Source organism: Meriones unguiculatus, chromosome 20 (genome assembly GCF_030254825.1).
Source record: "Meriones unguiculatus strain TT.TT164.6M chromosome 20, Bangor_MerUng_6.1, whole genome shotgun sequence".
NCBI classification, from domain to species: Eukaryota; Metazoa; Chordata; class Mammalia; order Rodentia; family Muridae; genus Meriones; species Meriones unguiculatus.
Window position 1 is genome coordinate 52,788,699 of NC_083367.1, and position 24,094 is coordinate 52,812,792.

The 24,094-nt window shown below is 37.7% G+C and overlaps 1 protein-coding gene across 7 annotated transcripts in view; it reads right to left on the reverse strand.

Annotated features, from left to right (window-relative positions):
• Grik2 (glutamate ionotropic receptor kainate type subunit 2) overlaps positions 1-24,094 on the reverse strand; it is a 657,687-nt gene that overhangs the window by 207,229 nt on the left and 426,364 nt on the right. For all 7 annotated transcript variants that reach the window (XM_060373546.1, XM_060373542.1, XM_060373543.1 and 4 more), the window contains one exon: positions 3,408-3,614. In XM_060373546.1, the coding sequence (XP_060229529.1) occupies positions 3,408-3,614 (207 nt within the window). The remainder of the gene's footprint in view (positions 1-3,407; positions 3,615-24,094) is intronic.

A 24,094-nucleotide genomic window follows, 5' to 3' on the forward strand; every position in this document is an offset into this window, starting at 1 on the left:
CCAGAGATTCATACTCCAACCAAGTACCATGCATGGAGATAACCTAGAACCCCTGCACAGATGTAACCCATGGCAGTTGAGTGTTCAAGTGGGTTACATAGTAATGGGAAGAGGGACTGCCTCTGACATAATCTGATTGGACTGCTCTTTGATCACCTTCCCCTGAGGGGGGAGCAGTCTTACCAGGCCACAGAAGATAACAATGAAGCCATTCCTGATGAGATCTGATAGACTAAGATCAGAAGGAAGGAGAGGAGGACCTCCCTTATCAGTGAACTTGGGGAGGGGCATGCATGAAGAAGGGAGAGGGAGGATGGGACTGGGAGGGGAGGAGGGAGAGAATTATGGGGGAATACAAAGTGAATAAAGTGTAATTCATAAAATAAAATTAAAAAAAAAGAAAGAAAAACAGAAAGCATCTTCAACAAATGGTGCTGGTCTAACTGGATGTCTACATGTAGAAAAATGCAGATAGATCATCTCAGTTTAAATATGAGCAGTAATTCAGAGAACCAAGGCTAAAAGAGGAAACAGAGACAGAAAGAAGTCATGGTAAACAGTATGTGAGTGTAGACTGTTGTCAACAGGGAGAAATAAATTAAGTCATGACAGCAAAAATGAACTGAAGGAAATTCCTGAATATATACCAGTGGCCTTAATATCAAAACAATACTTTTTGAGAAATAAATATAAATGATATTGCTCCCTTATTCCTCACTGTGTGGGGGGAGTATATATGGATGTAGGTAGGTGGATGTGTGTAGGTGTGGGGTATGGGTGTGCTGTGTCTCTTTGTGTGTGTCTAAGACCCTTGTGCATACTAGTCAGAATCCACACCACTGGTCCTCAGCTGCGGTTCTCTACCCCATTGTTTTGTGTGCCATTTTCAGTGTTCCTAAAACATTACTTCCTAGTCACTATTTTTGTCTCTATAACGTCCTTGAATAAATAGATACAAGTGATATATAAAGAAAGAAATTAAAGAAAACTAAGATTTTTTCATGACAAAATCCCACAAAGCCCAATCACAAAAGCATTGATATCAGATATATGGAGACAACTTATACATTAAAGCATCTATGGCCTAAAATTACTGTTCTAATAAATGAATTCTCACAGATTTCTATGGTGAAGACTTTTTGAAACAACTGTGGCAGTTGGAGCACATATTTTCATGAATAAGCACTTTGATTTCTGTTTGAAAACCAATTTTCCACATGTAAAATTTATATTTCTTTACTAGAACTGACACTGCATCATAGGCTCATGCTTGAGTTAAATATTTCATACATACATACCCGAACTACTTATAATACCAATTTTTTTTTTCTGCATTGAACAGTTGTTTCCGAATTTAGTGTATAAACATGGCCAGAACAATAAAAGTGATTTGAAGTCTTTCACAAATCTGTCAGTGAATAACTACTATATTTCTGCCTGGATAATCTAAACTTTCTTGGGCCATATTTGGGAAAACAAACAAGCAGGTACAAGTCAGACACCACATCTTTGATACTGTGCACAGAGGAACTCCAGGCCCATTTGCTACCCCTAACTTCAGAAAAATAAAAACCTGTAAATTAAAATTTTTGCTTAAATAGTCTCAGTTAATTCACTAATTAACTACCCAGTTACTATTAGTAATTGATAGTGATAATAAATATTAAGTGAATAATAGCAGTAGAGGTCAATATTTTACATTTTCCCCAAGGCAAATATATAATCTAATACTTAGGTTCTAAAAAATTTGTGCAAATTTGAAATATAAATGTCCTATTTAAGCAGAATTTCTGGCAAATAAACTCTCATATGAGATATTGTTTAGGAAATGCTGAACAAATAAGAAAAATGTGAAAATGTTTCCAAAATAAATTAATATTTTTTTTCATTTTCATTTAGTTTCTAATCAAAGCCAAATTCATTCTCTCCACCCCTTTTCTGGGAAAGAACAATTATATGATAATAACACAACATTAACAAAGTACTGCTAATAAGTACCATGCACGTTAGTGGAAAGTGGTTAATGCAAAATCCTATAACTAGCCAAATGTTGAAAGCAAGTGATGAGGCAACTTTTGTACTGGTTAGAACATTGGTCCATGAGGCTCCACTTCTCCCTGAATGTCTATGAGCTGGTTGAATGCCAGGGGAAGAGGTTTCCTTTTCAATAAGTTGTCCATCCTCCAATAAATATTGCCCCATCCGTGCTAATGAAAACAACTCTAAATAGAATCATTGGATCAAATACTTAATAAAAAATGAAGAGTGGATGGTATTTAGAAAGAATTTTAATAGGAAACGGAAGGAATCAAAGAGGAGGAAGGGAGTGAATATGGCTAAAATTCGGTATATGTATGTATGAAACTGTCAAAGAATAAAAGAAAAGAAAGTAAAATCTGATATAAAAATAATTAGTAAAATGTCTACAGTTTTTACTGGCACTGTTAAGAGCTTTTGTTGAGAAAACAGTTCATAATGCTATTTTGTGTGTGTGTGCTTTTTCGTTTCTCGTTATTGGTAATTAAATATAACACCTTTTAAATGCTAGGTCAGGAATCTTCCACTTCCACTCAAATTTTCTTTTGCTTTTTATTTTCAAACAGGATCTCATTAAGCCACCTGAGCTGCTCTTGAACTTGTGATTTTCCTGCCCCACCCTCCCACGTATCTGGGATTACACCTCTGTACTATCAAGCTTAGCAACACAAAAACTTTTAAAAGAGAATTATTTTCAATATTTTCCATAATTCTTACTTTATTAATAATAAGCCTATTAAATATAATTAGTTGTATTATGCCTTTTACCATGGAAATTCTCAAACAAAATAATTGTCACAAATATATGAAATAAAATATAATACTATATTCTAACATAAAAAACTTTTAAAAATTAATTCATTGAAAACTGTCAACTGAGAAATTCTGAAGTAGTTCTTTTCTGGCTCATAAAGAATGCCTATTTTTGTAAATGGAAAGAAGTTAATGGTGAATGTTTAAAACTCTAATCAGATTTATTAAAAAAGACTATTCTTACAATTTAAAGTGCTTATTTTCTTGTTTTTGCAGATTATTTCATTCTGTTTTTCATTTCACATAGATACAATAATCTTATCTCACAGTATTCTATACAAACATAAGGAATTTAGAAATTTCATTGTTTGTTCTTTGTTGATTAAGAGGTTAGCAGCGTGGAAATAAAGAGTTCACTGTTGTGAAATCACATCACAATGGAAAAATTAACACCAGCCATTTGCACTGATCAAATGACCTAATAAAAAATAATTCATTGCAGACATCTTTCTCAAAAGAGGATAGAGATTCTTCTCAGATTTATTTATATCTTCTTTAACTGAAAATATAAAATAACAATAAACAAAAAGTGATAGGAATTGGGAAAAGTCACTTACATGATCGATTAGTTCACGAACCATTCCATTCCATTGTCCATTCACATCATCCTGGGCTCCGTACTTCCCATCCTCCACAAGCCTAATTTCATATGTAAAGCCAAGGATCGTAGATAACTCTCGTAGGAGATCAATACAGTAGCCTTCAAATCGGTCATTCCCGTAGAGAGGTTTATCAGACTTCTTAAACAGGACATAGGGTTCCTCCTGAAACATTAAACGTGAAACAGTGACATGTCAGTAAACCAGGAAAGAGCATCAGAGCAACAGATTTTCTTGGAAGATAGAAAATATTTCATTAACTTAGGACAACATTCAAATTAATTTTCCTTTGATTTCTTTTAACAGTTTGAAATATTAAGAAAGGAGATATTGACAGTTCTTATGGAATATTTGTGCCTTTCAAGAGAATGTTTAGCTATAAAACCCACCGTGTTTAATCATATACATACGCCTAATACTATAATTTGTAATGCAGTATGTAGTTAAAATAATATTTAACATTATTAAAATAACCCAACTTGAATAATACCACTTATTCGATAACTGATGTATTGTTTCAATCATATATCTATGAATGAAAAAAATGCTGAATTCCTTTTTATTATGTTAATTGGAGAGAATGCTTATGACTCATATTACCCTTTGCCATAAAAACTATGAATTTTCAAGTGCTACAGTAAATTATCCACAAAACAACAACAACAACAACAACAACAACACATAGCAGCTCTCTTAAAACAGAAAAAACAGCCTGACACTCAGTGGTTGCACACAGTTCTACTCTAAGACATTTGTGTTCCTATTATGAGCAAGCTCCACTTCTACGTGAAAGGTAAATTGTTGAGTCAAGGCATTTATGCTTTAGCAGATATTAAATACATAGAGAGAAAACAGAAATTCAGGGGAAGGTGAGTTATAAAGAGATGCAAAACAGCTCAATAATTTAGAGAAAAGCTGGAATGTACTTGCAAGAGAAGACAAAGCAAAACTGATTTGTTTCTCAAAGCCTTTACTCGGGAGATACCACATAAAATACATCATAAATTAGGGAAAGGAGGCAAGGTATTTAAAAATTTGAAAATAAGTTTTAAGTCAAGAGCATGGGAAGTAGAAGGCATGATGGTCAATATGAATAGGATAGTTCATGAAACGAGCACTAACCATTTTTCGTGTATAAAATGACATTCAGTACAGGGGAGGGAGGAGTATTGAAAAGCCTGAGAATGAGAAATTTAAGGAGTCAAGTCCTGTGAGTCTCTAATGCAGCAATCAGTATAAAAATGTGTATGTCGAGGTACAAAGAGAGCCTATGACTACCCCACATCGAATATGTCCACTCTTGCTAAATGCAAATAGGAATCAGACCCTGGTATATTTTGAGGAGCCGATGGTATTAACACAGAGCATGTTATTTCTTTGGAGATCTTCTCTCTTTGAACTCATATCAACCATTAATGCTTTTATTATCTCCAAGTTTTGCCTTTATATAAATGGAAAAAAAATAGTATATGATGTTTTAAGATTGGCTTTATATAACTTGGCAGTACACCATTAAGATTTCTCTGTAGTTCACCTATTATATGTTATGGGTTTTTCTTCCTGCCCCTCCCCCCTTCACCACTTTCAACACCCCCGTTATTCTCCCTAACACTAGATAGGAGAGAAACAAGGATAGAGGTGAAAGGGAAAAATAGGAAAATGCCCAAATCTAATTTCTTTTATTTTGTTCTTTCTTTGACCATGGTCAAAGAAAGAACAAACTTTCTAAATGACCAACAACTACTGATTCTGCCTCTCTAGAGGAATCACATTTATGTGCCCTCTGAAAAGTTCCCAGAATTCCAAATGTCACACAATCATAGAAAAGAACTGCAGCTGTCAAAACCATGCTTCTGCTAGAGCATGAGGCAAATCAAAGTCAGCTGCTGCACACATTCCGAAGCAGCCTCAATTCTCCACACCTGGGATGAAAACAAAAAACAAATTCATAATATTTCTGTGTTTTTAAAAACGCAAAATCCCCAAAGTGTCCTTTTTAAGACTGATACCTCGTTTTCCTTCATGGCTCAATAATACTGCATTGTTGGCTCAATAGTATTGTACTGTTCATATGCACGTAAGTTATTTGTCCATTAAATTGCTAAAGAAACTAAAGTTCTGGGAAGGATCTATTAAGCTGGAATATATACATATGTTCCAGATCTAGTGTTAACACGTAACTTTGTAATTAATTTGAGTAAATACCAAGGAGAATTACTGCTGTATCTTTGGTAAGGAACGCCATGTTTCACAATAGTATTTCAAAGCAGTGGGAGCACTTTGAGTCTTGTGCTCCTCTTTATCAATACCTGCCATGGTCAGTTGTGGGCTTTTGTACATTATTAATGGCTTGTTGTGGTATCTCAATATTGTTTCTTTTTCGACTTTTTGTATTTTATAATTTATTCATTTTATATCTCAATAGTAGTGCCCTCCCTCCTCTCCTCACAGCTGCACCTTCCCTCTCCCACTCCCATTTCCTTCTCCCAGTCCACTGACAGGGGGAGTCCTCCTCCCCCGCCATCTGATCCTACTTATCAAGTCTCATTAGGACTGCCTGAATCCTCTTTCTCTGTGGCCTGGAAAGGTCACATTGCTAGGGGGAAGTGATGATATCACAGGCAACTGAGTTCATGTCAGAGACAGCCCCTACCCTCCTTACTCAGGAATCCACATGGAGGCTAAAGTGTCTATGGGCTACATCTGAGCAAAGGGTCTAGGTTTTCTCCATGCTGGTCCTTGGTTGGTGCATCAGTCTCTGCATCCCTCCCTAGACTGTTGGCTTTGTTGGTCTACTTGTGGAGCTCCTATATCCTCCAGGTCCTTCTATTGCCACCTCCCTTCCTCTATGAGACTCCCTGTTCTCTGCCCGCCCATAGATTGGCTCTGAGTCTCAGCAACTGTTTCCATTCCCTGTTTGGTGGAGCCTTTCAGAGGACCTTGATGGTAGGTTCCTATCCTGTTCCCTCTCTTCCACCACTTCTGGTGTCTATCCTGTTTGCCATTGTGAATGAGATTTAAGCAACCTCCCCAGGGTCCTCCTTGTTGTTTAGCTTCTTTGGGTCTGTAGATTTTAGTATGGTTATCCTATGTTATATGGCTTATATTGCTTTTAAGTAAGCATATACCCGAGTCTTTCTGCTTCTGGGATACCTCACTCAGGATGTTATTTCTAGTTCCATTCATTTGCCTGCAAATACCATGATTTCTTTGTTTTTAATTGCTGAGTAGTATTCCATTATGTAAATATGTCACAATTTCTGTATCCATTCTTCAGTTGGGGGACATCTAGGTTGTTTCCAGATTCTGGCTATAACACATAAAGCTGCTATGAACATGGTTGAGCAAATGTCCTTGCTGAATGGTGGAGCATCTTTTGGTATAGACCCAGGAGTGATATAGCTGGATCTTAATGTAGCACTATTCCCAGTTTTCTGAGAAAGTGCCAGATTGATTTCCAAAGTGCCTGTACAAGCTTGCATTCCCGCCAGCATTTGGAATTGCTGAAGCCCTATGATGCTGAACATGGTTTCCAAAACTTTCACATCATTCTATCAGGACTGGTTTGCAATCATCACTTACATATCTAGTGAAACTAAATGCATTTCTCAAGTCTCAATTCTGAAGCAAGTGGTGAACAGTTGAAAATAATCAAAGAAGCATAAACCTATGCTGTTATTTTTAATTTTGTGAAATGTATTTCCTCAACTTTTCTATGTTGTTTTCAACACCAATAGATTATTTGACAGAAACCATAATTGTCATATTTTAAGTGAAATTAGTTAAAACAAATAAGAATCAGAGATTATCCTCTAAGTGCTCCCAGAGTTAGATAACTTGTGTTTAATCTAAGTTAAACTTACTGCTGTAGTATGGACAAGTTTATATGTATCATAAGATTGTATTTAAGATGTATTCCTTACAGGCAAATAATTACTACAAATATAAAGAGAGATGTTTGTGGACTCCTCCACCGAAGGACATTTTCCCCTTGGCTTCCAGTTCACATGTTAGAGAATACAGTACAGAAGAACTACTCTATCTATGTACCTCCATGCCTTAGAATGGAAAGCGGCCATAGGCTATCAGCATCTTTTCCACTGTGTATTCCTGTTCTAGTCATATTTAATTGTTTCCTTTTTTTTGGCCCTCATACCACCTTTACATATTTTTAAACATGTATTATATTGGGTAGTGATGCATATACATTTAGTCTATAAACACAAATATTAATACATACAACATACTGAAATTTTATATAGCAAAACAACTTTACATGAGAAGAATCAATCACTTCCTGACAAATACAAGGTTTACAAGTAAAAATGACTACTGCCATGGACTGAGGCAATCAAAGATCCATTAAACAAGCAAATCCATAAACATACTAAAATCTGTACAACTAAAGAAACTAATCAAGAAGGAAGACTCTGGATAAAATGCTCAATCCTCATTCAGAAAGGCAAACAGGATGGGCATCAGAAGAGGGAGAAAACAGGGAACAGGACAGGAGCCTGCCACAGAGGGCCTATGAAAGACTCTACCTGGCAGGGTATCAAAGCAGATGCTGAGATGTATAGTCAAACTCTGGGCAGAGTGCAAGTTATCTTATGAAATAAGTGGGAAATAGTAAGACCTGGAGAGGACAGGAGCTCCACAAGGAGAGCAACAAAACCAAAAATTCTGGGCACAGGGGTCTTTTCTGAGACTGATACTCCAACCAAGGACCATTCATGGAGATAACTTAGAACCCCTGCTCAGATGTAGCCTATGGCAGTTCAGTGTCCAATTGGGTTCCCTAGTAATGGGAACAGGGACTGTCTCTGACATGAACTGATTGGCCTGCTCTTTGATCACCTCCCCCTCAGGAGGGGTGCAGTCTTACCAGGCCACAGAGGAGGACAATGCAGCCACTCCTGATGAGACCTGATAGACTAGGATCAGAAGGAAGGGGAGGAGGTCCTCCCCTATCAGTGGACTGGGGGAAGGGCATGGGTGGAGAAGAGGGAGGGAGAGTGGGATTGGGAGGGGTGGAGGGAGGAAGCTACAGGTGGGAGACAAAGTGAATAAACTGTAATTAAGAAAAATAAAATATAAAAGAGAAGGAAATCCACGGCTTCAAAACTGGAAGAAAAAAATTAAAAACTTCTGATATGTAAGTGCCTCTACTTGATTACAGTGTTGTACTAACAAATCCACAGTTCGTGAATCCATATAAAAGGGATGAAATATTTAGGGGAGAAAAATCACAATTCCTATAGATAAAAGACTAGTCTAAGAACCCTGGGTGGTTAGAATGATAGTCAAATGCATTATCTCAGTACAGTAGATTAATTCTATAGACTTCATATGCTGATTTAGTTATCATATTATTTGCAGATAAATAGATGCTTGGCTGTTTTTATTCCAAAGGCAAAAAGAGGATAACTTAAGCTCTACACACTAAGCAATAATGGTAGCTGACATTTTTCTATTCACTTACTCTGATGCTTGACCTTGCTTTAAGTTCTTTAATTATTTATTTCTCATAATGACTATATGAGATCGGTGGCATTATACTTTTCATTTAACAGAAAGCAAACTGAAAGGGACAATGTTAAGATTTTTTTTTTTAATTTTGTCAAAGACTGGGAGCCAGCCGTTGTTTAGACTCTTAGAACACTTAAGAACAAGCCTCCCTATTAACTTATCTTTAGCAATCATTTCCACACTTCGTGTGAATGCATAATTATGCACAACTCATTATATAACTGAATACATGTTGCATTGCTTTATGATTTTTTAATCAACTGGGATTAGACATTGGTCTATACTACATGCAGAATGGTATTATTTATTGAACAGTATAATCAAGAAATCATTACAGAAGAAAGTAAGGAATAAACACATAATAGAGAAAATTAATTTTCTAGATGACAAATTAACACCCTTTCCTGAACAAGAACACATTGTTTTTTAAACATAAATGTATTTTAAGAATTTGTGAAAACAGCACAAGTTATACATCAGGTTGAAGTAGCAACACATGAGTATTTCTATTATTTCCACTGTTAAAATTAAATAATAATTAGTACTATTTTGTATTTTTGTTCCAAAATATTAATGATATGTTTTCAAAGAAAATAAATGTTTTAGATGTACTAGAAAAAATGTAACAATTATAATTTGGAGTGTGTGAGGTATATAAAGGATATATGTAAGAAATTAATATAACTTCAGAAGTTTTATGCAAATTAATTTCATTCATTCAGTTGTCCATTCTATCTATTATTTTAATTTTATCTAACTAAAAACCAGTATAAAAACTCATGTCATAAGGAAATAAATTTATTAATCCCTAGGTGATTAAAACCTTTAAACACCTTTGCACAGCACTAGAGAAAAAAATTAGAACACAAATATGTTCCCTTGTTAGTATTTATGGTTCTCTGCAATGTCAAGTGTTACTGCTCTCATATTTAATTCTGAAAAAGTAAGACATGGTTCTCCAGCTGTGATTCCTATCTCCATCCATATTGTGTCAAAGATAGTTTTACATCAAGTTATAGCTCTCCTTTAGACTCTCTCTGTTTCACATGGCATATGGATAAATAATGACCTGTGTAAAAGAAAGAAATATGGTACCAGAAGCAATTACTGTATCACACTCCAAGTCCAATGAATAATATGATAAGAACTCTCCTGGGCAAGTTAGCATTTCTCATGTGCTCTCATATCTGCACATCAGCATTTGCTGGAAGTAGAGGCACTTCATTCTCCTGGCATGGGTAATAAGGATTTTTCAGCATTTTCACTGTCAAGTCCAATTTTAAGGAACCCACCAATATCTCATGTAATTTTACCTGCATTAGATTGGGAGTTGGCACAGAATGAAACTAAAACGAGCTCCTAAAGAAGTAAAATACGTTTTAAGGTTAAAGAGAACAAAATATTCTTTTTCAAATGTCGGCCCCCTGAAATGGTTGCCATCCCATACTATTCAACACAAGGCGGAAAAAATAAAAATTAATTTTGATGTGATATGTGTATAATAGTTGTAAGACTAAACTAGTTAAAATAGTTAATTCATAATGAATTAAATTCCTAAGCATTTTAGGTATTCACCTGTGGCCAATTACAGAAAACAACACAGAAAATCATGCCCTTATAGAGATACATATTTCTATAAGGTACAAAACATACATTTACCAACTCAAATCAGTGAATGTTTTGAAATTTCTGTTTCCCATGTCAGTATTAATTATATGCCCGTGTGGCTTTATTTATTTTATTATATGTACATTGGTGCTTTGACTGTATGTGTGTCTGTGAGAGGGTTCTGATCTCCTGGAACTGGCATTACAGACAGTGTGAGCTCCCAGGTGGGTGCTGGAAATCGAGACTGTGTCCTCCAGAAGAGCAGTCAGTGCTCATAACTTCTGAGTCATCTCTCCAACACCCTATATTGATGAATCAATCATCTGAAGTGGAGTGTGTCTCTCAAGAACCTTTCTTGAGGGAAGCAATGTGTGCACATTTATAGGATTCTAATAAATCCTAGCATACTTAAGGTTCTCTTCTACCAATCATGTACTTGGAAAAACAGGAAGTATTATTCATGGAACCTAGTATTATTGAGAACTGCTGAGACCTGCTTTAGCCTTTAGCATTTTGTCTTTAGTTTCCATCCTTACCACAGGGTAAAAATAAGTTCAAATTTTGGGTCTGTTTACTTGTTCAATAATGCTGACAATGAATAATTCTAAAATGTCGAAATTAACCTCATGTCTTCCTGTGACATAGGATGTTATTCATGCTTTGTTATCTATGCACTTGGTTTCACCCTGTATAAACTCCAAAAGACTCCACCCTACCACCTCGATTTCCTTACTTGGAACCAATTAGCTAAAAGGTCAGCTAAGAATGTAATGCTGGGAGGGTTTCCAAAATGGCAGCAACCAGCAGGCACCATATCTGAGGGGCACAGGATCCAAAACCCCAAAATTGGTGAGTGGAGCGGCAGCTAAAGCCAGAACATCCACATTGAGGTTCCCCGGGCCAGAGGGGACAACTCTTGAGCTGAGAGTTTGGATCCAGGTCACCTGTGGACATCTCCAAGGACTGAGAGTGGAGAATATTCAACCCCCTGCACTTCCCCCTTTCCCCAAGCAAGGGTATCCCTGCTTAGCAAGGCAGCAGGCAGTGGCCTCTGCCCCAACCATGAGCCTGATTGGCTGAGATTGCAGTGACTGTCCCAAGCTCAAGCCTCCATGCTCAGTTACTGAAAAGGTGCAGGAGTGCCTCCCTGGAGGCTGTAGCCGCAGCCCCCCTGCAGCTAGTCCAAGTATGAACTACTACATGTTCAGTGACTGAAACAGCACAGGCGGCCCTCCCAAGCTGGGGCAGGACAGTGGCTAGTACAAGCAGGATCCTCCCCACACTCTGTGACTGAGGCTCCAGAGTCATACATGCCGGTGGCCAAACAGTGGACACCACTGAGATGATGGATCTCTTGCACTCTCATTTGCCCTGTGGGCCCAAATCTGAGAGTAGAGAACAGAAAGCCCTGTGCTTTCTGATTAGGCCTGCAAGCAAGTGAGTGTGCCTTTAAATGAGTATTTGCAGAGCCTCAGAGCCAGGGTTCCTCTATGCCAGCAGCCAGACATCTGATCCCTCCAACCCACACCCCAGCTGTGGCCAACATAGGAAACCTTGGGACAGTGTTCTCAACACTGAAGCCCCTGCTCTGTGGGTCTCCCTGTGGAGTCCAGTTAAACAATTCCTGGAGCCCAGACAGATCAGAAAAACAGGATGTCAGTACAACAGGCCTATAGGCCTCTGAGGCACATAAAGAAGAAACAAACAAGGCTCTCAAAGAAACACAGGCAAATACAGCAAATAAAGACACAAGTAGAGGCACAATTAATGGCATATACAGAGGAAACAAACAAAAAATTAGAGGCCATTACGGAAAGATAGGAATCCACATTCAAGCAGATGAAGGAAATGGTGCAAGACATGAAAACAGAACAAGAAATAATAAAGAGAACACAAACAAAGAAAACCTTGGAGCTGAAGAACTTAGGGAAAAGATAAGGAACCACAAAGAAAAGCATCACATCGCCAGCAGAATACAAGAGATGGACAAGAGAATCACAGGCGCTGAAGATACAATTGCAGGAATTGATACATCTCTCAAAGAAAATGTAAAATCAGAAAAGTTCCAAGCACAAACATCCAAGAAATCAAGGACACCATGTAAAGTTGAAATCTAAGAATAATAGGAATAGATGAAAAAGAAGATTCCAGGCTGCAAGGTCCAGAAAATATTTTCAGGAAAATCATAGAAGAAAATTTTCCCAACTTAAAGGAAGAGATGTCCATAAGCACACAGACACACAGACCACTAAATAGACTAGACCAAAAAAGACACTCCTCACATCACATAATAGTCAAAAAACTAAACCTACAGAAAAAAGAAAAAAAAATATTAAAAGCAAAAAAGGGAAAAAGGCCAAGTAACATATAAAGGTAGACCTATCAGAATCACACCAGACTTCTCATCAGAATGTATGAAAGCCTGAAAGTGCCTGAGCAGATGTCATGCAGACTGTAAGGGACCACAGATGGCATCTCCAGACATAACAAAGATTTTAATCAACATAGATTTAGTAAACAAAATATTCTATGACAAAATTAAACTTAAACAATATCTACACAGCAAACCAGCTCTAAAGAAGATACTAGAAGGAAAACTTCATTCCAAGGAAATCAACTACACCAAAGAAAACACAGAATATAGATATCTTCACAACAGAGAATTAAAAGAAAACAAGCATTGAAACAGTAACACCACCAACTCCACAATAAATAGAAGTAACATTCCTCGGTCACAATTATCTATCAACATCAATGGACTCAACTCTCCAATAAAAAGACACAGACTAACAGAATGGCTGTGGAAACAGGAGCCAACATTCTGCTGCATCCAAGAAACACAACCTCTGCAACAAAGATAAACAGGACCTCAGAGTAAAGGGCTGGAAAAACGTTATTCAAGCAAATGGACCCAGAAAACAAGCTGGGGTAGCTGTCCTAATATCAAATAAAATAGAATTTAAATCAAAATTAATCAAAAAAGATGAGGAGGGGCATTTCATTCTCATTAAAGGAAAAATTAACCTGGAGGACATCACAATCCTGAACATCTATGCCTCAAATACAAGAGTACCTGCATTTGTAAATGAAACATTATTTAAAGCTTAAATCACACATTGATCCCAACACATTAATAGTGGGAGACTTCAACACTCCATTCTCACCAAGATCATCTAGACAAAAGCTAAAAAGGAAAATAATGACAAAGAGGTGCTAAGTCAAATGGACCTAGTAGATGTCTACAGAACTTTTAACCCAAACTCAAAAGAGGATATCTTCTTTTCAACTTCTCAAGGAACCTTCTCAAAAATGGACATATAGTCAGGCACAAAGCAAAACTCAAGAGATACAAGAAGATCAAAATAGTTCTTTGTATCCTATCAAACCACCATGGCCTAAAACTAGACCACCACAACAACAGAAATAACAAAAAAGTCTATATACACATGGAAACTAAACAAATCTCTACTCAGTGAGAGCTTGGTCAGGGGAGGAATGAAAAAAGAAATTGGAGACTTCCTAAATAAAATTCAGTAAAAATGAAGGCACAACCACCCAGACCTATGGGAAACAATGAAAGCAGTGCTAAGAGGAAAGTTCATAGCACTAAGTGCCTCCAGAAAGAACTTTGAAACATATCATACAAGCAATTTAATAGCAAGTATAAAGCCCTGGGGCGGGGGGGAGCAGACACATCAAGAGGAGTAGACCATTGAAATAATCAACCTTGGAGCAGAAATCAATGAATTAGAAACAAAGAAAACAATTCAAGAATCAATGAGACCAAGAGCTGATTCATTGAGAAAGTCAACAACATAGACAAACCCTTAGCCAAACTAACTAAAAGGCCAGAAGAAACTAGCAAAATCAGAAATGAAAAGGGGGACATAACAAGAGACACTGAGGAAATCCAAACAATCATTAGTTATTACTACAAAAGCTAATATGCCACAAAATTGAAAATCTAAATGAAATGTACAATTGTCTTGATAGATTCCATCTACAATCAAGATCAGTTAAATAGATTGAATAGTCCTATATCCCCTAAGGAAATAGAAGCAGTCATCAAAATCTCCTTTCCAAAAAAAGCCCAGAACCAAAAGGTTTCAGGGCAGAATTATACCAGATCTTCAAAGAAGAGCTAATTCCAATTCTCTTCAAATTATTTCACAAAATAGAAACAGAAGGAACATTACCAAACTCATTCTATTAAGCCACAGTCACCTTGATACCTGAACCACAGAAAGACCCAACAAAAAAAAAGAGAGAGAACTTCTGACCTATCTCTCTTATGAAAATTGATGCAAAAATACTCAATAAAATACTTGCAAATCAAATCCAAGAACACAGAAAAGATATCATCGACCATGACCAAGTAGGCTTCATCCCAGGCATGCAGAGGTGGTTCAATATATGGAAATCCATTAATGGAATCTAACATATAAACAAACTGAAGGAAAAAAAACACATTATCATCTCCTTCAATGGTGAAAAAGCATTTGACAAAAACCAACACCCAATCATAGTTAAAGACTTGGAGAAATCAGGGATACATGGCACATACCTAAACATAATAAAGGCAATATACAGTAAAACTATAGCCAACATCAGACTAAACGAAGAGAAACTTAAATCAATCCCACTGAACTCAGGGACAAGGCAAGGTTGCCAGTCTCTCCATATCTCTTCAACATAATAGCTAGAGCAATAAGACAACTACAGGAGATTCAGGGGATACAAATTGTAAAGGAAGATTTCAAAATATCACAATTTGCAGATGATATGATAGTATACATGAGCGACTCAAAAACTCAACCAGAGAACTCCTTCAGCTGATAAACACCTTCAGCAAAGTAGCTGAATACAAAATTAGATTAAAAAAAATCAGAAGCCCTCCTGTATACCCAAAACCAAAAGGCCGAGAAAGAAATCAGGGAAACAACACCCTTTAAAATAGCCACAAATAACATAAAGTCCTTTGTTATGACCCTAACCAAGCAGGTAAAAGACCTGTTTGAAAAAAAAAAAAAAAAAACTTCAAGTTTCTGAAGAAAGAAATTGAAGAAGATATCAGAAGATGGAAAGATCTCCCATGCTCTTGGATCGGTAGGATTAACATAGTAAAAACGGCCATTTTGCCAAAAGCAAGTCCATCAAAATACCAACACAATTCTTTACAGACCTTGAAAGAAAAATTCTCAACTTACTATGGAAAAACAAAAAATTCAGAATTGCTAAAACAATCCTGTACAACAATAGATCATCTGGAAGTATCTCCATCCCTGATCTCAAGCTGTAACAGAGAAATAGGAATAAAAACAGCAAGGTACTGGAATAGAAACAGAATGATAGAGCTGTGGAATCCATTAGAAAACCAAGAAATAAATCCATACATGTATGGACACTTTATTTTTTACAAAAAGCCAAAGCCAGAAAATGGAATAAAAGACAGCATCTTCAACAAATTGTGCTGGATGTCAACATATAGAAAAATGCAAATAGATCCATATTTATCATCCTGCACAAAACTAAAGTCCAAGTAGATTGAAGATCTCAACATAAAGCCAGACACACTAAACCTCTTAAAATAATAATTGGGAAACTTTGACCTCATTGGTACAGGAAACAACTTCCTGAACAGCACACCAACAGCACTGGCTCTAAGATCAACGATCAATAAATGGGACCTCATGAAACTGAAAATCTTCTGTAAAGCAAAGGACACTGTTGTCAGAACAAAATGACAGCCTACACACTGGGAAAGGATCTTCACCAACCCTATATCTGACAGAGGGCTAATATCCAGAATATCTAAAGAACTTAAGAATTTAAACAGTAACAAATGAAGTAACCCAATTAAAAAATGGAGTACAGAGCTAAACAGAGAATTCTCAATAGAGGAGCATCGAATGGCAGAGAAACGCTTAAAGAAATGCTCAACATCCTTAGTCATCAGGGAAATACAAATCAAAACGACCCTGAGATTTTCACCTTACCCATCAGAATGGCTAAGATAAAAACAAAAACAAAAACAAAAAACAAAACAAAACAAAACAAAACACCTCAAGTGACAAAACATGCTGGAGAGGATTTGGACAAAGGGGAAACCTCCTCCATTGCTGGTGGGAATGTCAACTTGTACAACCACTCTGGAAATCAATCTGGCGCTTTCTCAAACAATCAGGAATAGTGAGTGCTACCTCAAGATTCAGTTATATACCACTCCTACACATATATCCAAAAAGTGCTCAAGAATAAAACAAGGACATTTGCTCAACCATTTTTATAGTAGTTTTATTTATAATAGCCAGAAGCTGGAGACAACCCAAATGTCCCTCAATGGAGGAATGGATACTGAAATTGTGGTACATTTACACAATGGAATACTACTTAGCAATTAAAAACAAACAAAAAAAATCGATAAATTTGCAGGCCAATGGTGGGGTCTAGAAATGATCATCCTGAGTGAGGTATCCCAGAAGCAGAAAGACACATACAGTATATACTCACTTGTAAGTGGATATTAGACATATTATATAGGACAATCTTACTAAAATCTGTACACCTAATGAAGCTGATCAAGAGGAAGGACCCTGGTAAGATGCTCAATCTTCATTCACAAAGGCAAAACAGATGAACCTCAGGAGAGGGAGAAAATAGGGAACAGGACAGGAGCCTATCACAGAAGGCCTCTGAAAGACTCCACTCAGCAGGGTATCAAAACATATGCTGAGATTCATAGCCAAATATTTTGCAGAGTGCAGGGAATCTTGTGGAGGAAGGGGGAGATAGAGAAACCTGGAGGGAACAGGAGCTCCACAAGGAGAGCAACACAACCAAAAAATACAGGCACAGGGGTCTTTTCTCAGACTAATACTCCAAACAAGGACCATGCATAGAGATAGCTTAGAAACCCTGAACAGAAGTGGCTCATGGCAGCTCAGTGTCCAAGGGTGTTCCCAGGTAATGGGAATGGGGACTGTCTCTGACATGAACTCATGGGTTGGCTCTTTGATCACCTCCATCTGAGGGGGGAGCAACCTTGCCAGTCCACAGAGGAAGGCAGAGAAGTCGGTCTTGATGAGAACTGATGGATGGAAGGGGTGAGGAGGACCTACCCTGTCATTGGAATGGGGGAAGCGTATGGGAGAGGAAGAGCAAGGGAGGGTGGGATTCAGAGGGCTTGGAGAAGAGGGCTTGGATGCAAAATGAATAAACTGTAATTAATAATAACTAGAAAAAACTAAAGAAGTTAAAAAGCAAAAAATAAAATCTAGCAAACCAATTAAAATGGGGTACAGAGTTAAACAGAGAATTCTCAAAGAGGAATATGGAATAGCAGAGAAACACACACAACATAGGACAAACCCACTAAAATCTGTGCATCTAAAGAAACTAAGCAAAAGAGAGGACCCTAACTAAGACGGTCAATCCCCATCCTGAAAGGCAAAAAGGATGGACATCAGAAGAAGAAGAAAACAGGAAACAACCTAGGAACCTTCTACAGAGGGCTTCTGAAAGCCAGAAGAAGAAAACAGGAAACAAACTAGGAACCTGCCACTGAGGGCCTCTGAAAGCCTCTGCCCTGCAGATTATCAAAGCAGATGCTGAGCAGGATGGCCAACTGTTGGACAGAGTGAATGGAATTTTATGTAAGAAGTGGGAAATAGTAAGAGCAGGAGAGGATAGGGTCTCCACAAGGAGAGCAACGCAACAGAACAAGAAAATTTGAACACAGGGAACTTCCCAGAGACTCATACTCCAACCAAGGACTATTCATGGAGATAACCTAGAACCCCTGCACAGATGTAGCCCATGGCAGTTCAGTGTTCAAGTGGGTTACATAGTAATGGGAAGAGGGTCTGGCTCTGACATAATCTGACATAATCTGATTGGCCTGCTCTTTGATCACCTCCCCCTGAGGGGGGAGCAGCCTTACCAGGCCACAGTAGAGGACAATGCAGCCACTTTTGATGAGAACTGATAGACTAAGATCAGAAAGGAGAGAAGAACCTCCCCTATAGGTGGACTTGGGGAGTGGCATGCATGCAGAAAGGAGAGGGAGGGTGGGATAGGGAGGGGAGGAGGGAAGGGGTTATGGGGGGATACAAAATGAATAAAGTGTAATTAATAAAAAATTTTAAAAAATGTTAGAGTCTCACAACAGTGTGATGCAGCCATGATCATTCAGGCCTTTACAGCCATTGAGGCAGGACATTCTCCCCAAGCATGGTTGGCTACCATAAAAAGCTAAAATGTTACGCTCAGGATGCGAGGCTAAGCACTGCACTCAGGGTCAGCCGCTTTGGACCCAGAGAAGAGCATGTCTGGTTGCATGCGGGTTGATGCCCCAGGTCCTGCCTCTGAGAAAAAGGTATCAGACGGGTCTTTGGGTGGATGACACCAAAATGAACATCGGTACAAAGTCCAATTTATTTCTAATATCAGAGATCAGACCTCTACTCTTGCCTGATGCATCTAAAACAAAAAGGGGGAACTGTAGAGAGCTACTGAATGCTATGCCTTAAAGATGGAGCTGGTTTCCGCCTTCCACCTTCCCGATGGTGAGTGCTCTCTGTCACGAACAATTCCATATTTGGCTAAGGCTGAGGATCTGGCTTGCTTCCATGTATGTGGACCTATCTACATTGTCCACGTGGCACGCCTGGGTTGGCTACCCAGAGGCTATTTAAGCTGTGGGCTGGCTTTCCCCAGGGTCTGAGGATTGTTCAAGGTTCCTGAATAAACTGCATTGAAAAAAAATGTAACTGATAAGAAAAAATAAAATTTAATAACTGTAAAGTAAAAACAAAAAAATGTTCGACCTCCCTAGTCATCACGGAAATGCAAATCAAAATGACTCTGAGATTTCACCTTACACCCATCAGAATGACTAAGATCAAAAACTCAAGTGAGAACACATACTGGAGAGGATGTGGAGAAAGAGAAACCCTCCTCCATTGCTGGTGGAAATATAATCTTGCACAACCACTTTGAAAATCAATCAGGCGCTTTCTCAGACAATTAGGAATACTGCTTCCTTAAGATCCAGCCGTACCACTCCTAGGCATATATCCAAAACATGCTCAATTATACAACAAGGACATTTGCTCAACCATGTTCGCAGCAGCTTAATGTGTTATAGCCAGAATCTAGAAAAACACAGATGTCCCTCAATGGAGGAATGGATACAAAAATTATGATACATTTATACAATGGTATACTACTCAGAAATTAAAAACAAGGAAATCATGAAATTTGCAGGTAAATGGTAGGAACTAGAAAAGATTATCCTGAGTGAATTAACCCAGAAGCAGAAAGACATTTATGGCATATACTCACTTATAAGTGGATATTAGACATATAATATTGAATAAACATACTAAAATCTGTATACCTAAAGAAGCTAAGCAAGGAGGAGGACCTGGGGTAAGATGATGAATCCTCGTACAGAAAGACAAAGAGGATGGATATCAGAAGAGGTAGAAAACAGGCAACAAGACAGGAGCCTACCACAGAGAACCTCTGAAAGGCTGTATCCAGCACAGTATCATAGCCAAACTTTGGACAGAGTGCAGGGGATCTTATGAGAGGAGGAAGAGACAGGAAACCTCAAGGGGACAGGAGCTCTACAAGGAGAGCAATAGATCAAAGAATTCTTAGCACAGGGGTGTTTTCTGAGACTGATAATCCAACCAAGGACCATGTATGGAGATAACCTAGAACCCCTGCACAGGTGTAGGCTATGGCAATACTGTCTTCAAGTAGGTTTCCTAGTAACGGGAACAGGAACTGTTTCTGACAGGAACTCAGTGGCTGGCTTTTTGATCACCTTCCCCTGATGGGGGAGCAACTTTACTAGGCCACTGAGTAAAACAATGTAGCCAGTCCTGATGAGAACTGATAAGCTAGGGTCAGATGGAATGGGAGGAGGACCTCCCCTACCAGTGGACTTGAGAAGGGTCATGGGAGAAGATGAAGGAGGAAGGGTGAGATTGGGAGAGAATGAGGGAGGGGACTACAACTGGGATACAAAGTGAATAAACTACAATTTATAAGAACATAAATAAATGTAAGAGTACTGTAATACTGTTCTTTCTCTAGACTTCTGCCCTTTGTTTTCCTATAAAAAGCTTGCTGAAAGGGCAAACCAATATCACAGTTTGGCTCCGAGTCTACTATGTCTCTGACCATGGTCAGTCTTGGGGTGTTGCATTCAATAAACCATCAATAGCTGAGTGAGATCAATGTCTGAGTGGTTTGTGCAGGTATTTTCAGACTCCATCAGCATGTACCTGGATTTATCTTTTAACTAAAAAATTTTTAATGTGAGTTAGGGTCAATAACTGAGTATCAAAACATTCTTAATGAATCATTGATGGTACATAACGTTTTTGTAAGGCTGATGAGAAAAACTCTAAAAAATAATGCATTCTCATGGAGCAAATTAAAAAATCTAATGATAATATGTTAAAATATAGATTAACAGTTTATACTTCCTCGTTATCACTTATATATTTCCCATTTCTGAGCTTTATAGCTACCATATTTACATTCTATCAATTCTCACACAGAACACTGTCATAAATTATATGAGAAAATAAATTTTCAAGAGTGTAAAAACCTAAGAAGCTATGAAATGTAAAGGATAGAAAGCAGCAGATGATCATGGCCTGTACCATTGAAGTAATAGGCAAAATATGAAGTCCCTTCATTTATGATCTGAGTAAATGGAAACCATAAAAAATTAGCAACATCAACATATGTTTTCATTTGACATCTTTGTGACTTACATAAGCCTCAATCGTGTGGCTTATAACAATTATTGACTTATAAAAGGATTACCAAAGATGATTAATAATTTACCATATTTTAAAGCATGCAGCTTTAAGTTTTGACAAGATGCATGTGGACATACACAGAAATAACTAAGCCAAAGAAAAACAATAGGAACCAAGCCACACCAAGAAAAGAAAACCCTGTCAACCATAGGATTAGAGATTATTATGAATGCAAAACTGGAGAATCTGGGAAAGAGGTCAGTTTAGGACAATTAAAAATATCTGTACCACCGAGTTCATGCCAGAGACAGGCTCTCTTCCCCTTACTAGGGACCCACTTGGAGACTGAATCTATTGGCTAAATCTGAGCAGCAGGGGTTTTAGATCCTCTGTATATATGGTCCTTGGTTGTAGTATCAGTCTTTGCAGAGCCCCCAGGGACCAGATTTTATTTATTTAATTTTTCTTTTTTTTTGGCTCTGTTGGTCTCCTTTTGGAGCTCCTGTCCACACCAGGTCTTTCTTTTGTTCCCTTCTTTCATAAAATTCCATTCAATCTGCCCAAAGTTTGGCTTTGAGTCTCAGCCTCTGCTTAGATACCTCCATCAATAGAACAATGCAGCCAGTCCTGATGAAACTTGATAGGCTAGGGTTAAATAGTAGAGGAGGAGGGCCTCTTTATCAGTGGACTAGGAGACAGATATGGGTAAAGAAGAGGGAGGGAGAGTGGCACTGGGAGGAAATGAGGGAGGGGGCCACAGCTGGGATACAAATAAATAAATTGTAATGAATACTAATAATTTAAAAAGTTAACAGTAAAAAAAAAAAAAGAAAAGATCTGTACCTATATAATGGTATTTTTTTTAGATGAAGCATGCTTCCATTTTGTTATAATCCTTCATGAATTATGGTTGAAACCCAACACATATGTACCTGGGAAAGTAGCAATGTTCTCTTATGTACAGATTCATAGGCTTATTTATTTTTCAGAAAGCTTTTCAGTTAATTTTTGGTAAAGATGTACAAAATATGTGTATTGATAAAACTATATATATATCACTTAATTTTGGAGCCTTAAGCTTTCAAGAAAGATTTTTGAGTATTTTTGGGTGAATATATGCCTGCAGCTGGAAATGTGAGATTGCGGTCTCATAACTCATCCTAATGCAGGACACACAGGTCAATCTGTGTGTATCATTGAATGGTATTTTAACAGGACAGTGAGCAAACTAAAAGCAAAAAGTTACATACTTTAGACTGGCCAAATGGTTTTACCTCAACCCGACTTACACCAACTGACTTTATAGCATTTTTCTGGTCTTCTGGACTTAGTGTTTGAAAACATTTTTTAAAAGCGAAACAATGGTAAATATAAATCATGCTGTGTCTCCAATTTTATTTGGAATAGTGTGTTTACAATATAATATGAGATATTTATATATACATTATTTAGTGGGTGTAGACTCTGAGCATAATAGTTGAAGAAAACTTTTGAGATGCTATATTAACCATGGAAATCTGATTAATACTAGCAAACATGAGAGGCTGCAATTTTCTTAGGCTTAGGAGGACTATTGTCATGAATTTGATCACAGGAAGGCACCGCCTCCATTCTCATGGCATCTGCATCCGTCCAGTGTTTCCAGAAGAATTCTACACTACAATTTACTCCCAGAGAAATGCACTGTGAGAGGAAAATGTTATTATATTTTTTCCTAAAGATTCTCCCATCTTTTTTTATTCTTTCTTCTTCCTCTTATTCTTTCTCATCACTGAAAGTTTACTGTGAGTAACAAAATGAAATTTTGCATAAGGACATAATTGTGATGTCTATTGTGTGGCTAAATTAGTATCAATAAAATGATATATTTACTTCCTACTATCTATCAAATATATTATTTAGCTTACTGTATCTTTTTACAATAGTGTCTTTTAAAAATTTTGTTTTCAAATTATCATCAAATATGTCTTTACTTTTTCCCTTTGATTACTCTGCATAAGTAAACACACTGAATCTTATTAATATCTAATAAAGCATCCCTTCATCAACAACAACTTAATAGATACCACAAATATAACAGTAGTTACTGAGACGAAAAGGCAGACACAGTGTCGCTGACAAAGGAGCTGAGAACCTGCAGAAAGGATCTGTGGGAGAAGAGTAAATACAATGATGTCACAGGAAATGGCCTATGAATCTGGAGCTTAGTCCTCACTATATATTAAAAAAAATAATCAAAATTTTTCTGATTGGAGCAATAAATGGAAGCCTTCAGTTTACTCCCAGAGACTCTGTTATAAGGAACCAGGACTTTGACAGTGGATTTTCTAATGTTACATAAAATATATTCCTCTAGGCAAGTTCCTATGGAATTGGTACAGCTCGGTATGAAGGAAGCTAGGGAGGGACAGAGCCATCACTGCTTAGACACTGCAACCTATTCTCATGCTCTGCTGTCCTTATGAAATTCTTTTTTTTATTTTTTTTATCAGTTACATTTTATTAACTCTGTATCCCAGCCGTGTCCCCATCCCTCATTCCCTCCCAGTCCCTCCCTCCCTCCCTCATCTCCACCGTGCCCCTTTCCAAGTCCACTGATGGGGGGGACCTCCTCCCCATTCATCTGATCCTGTTTTATCAGGTATCTTCAGGACTGGCTGCAAAGCCCTCCTCTGTGGCCTAACAGGACTGCTCCTCCCTTCGGGGGTGGGGAGACCAAAGAGCCAG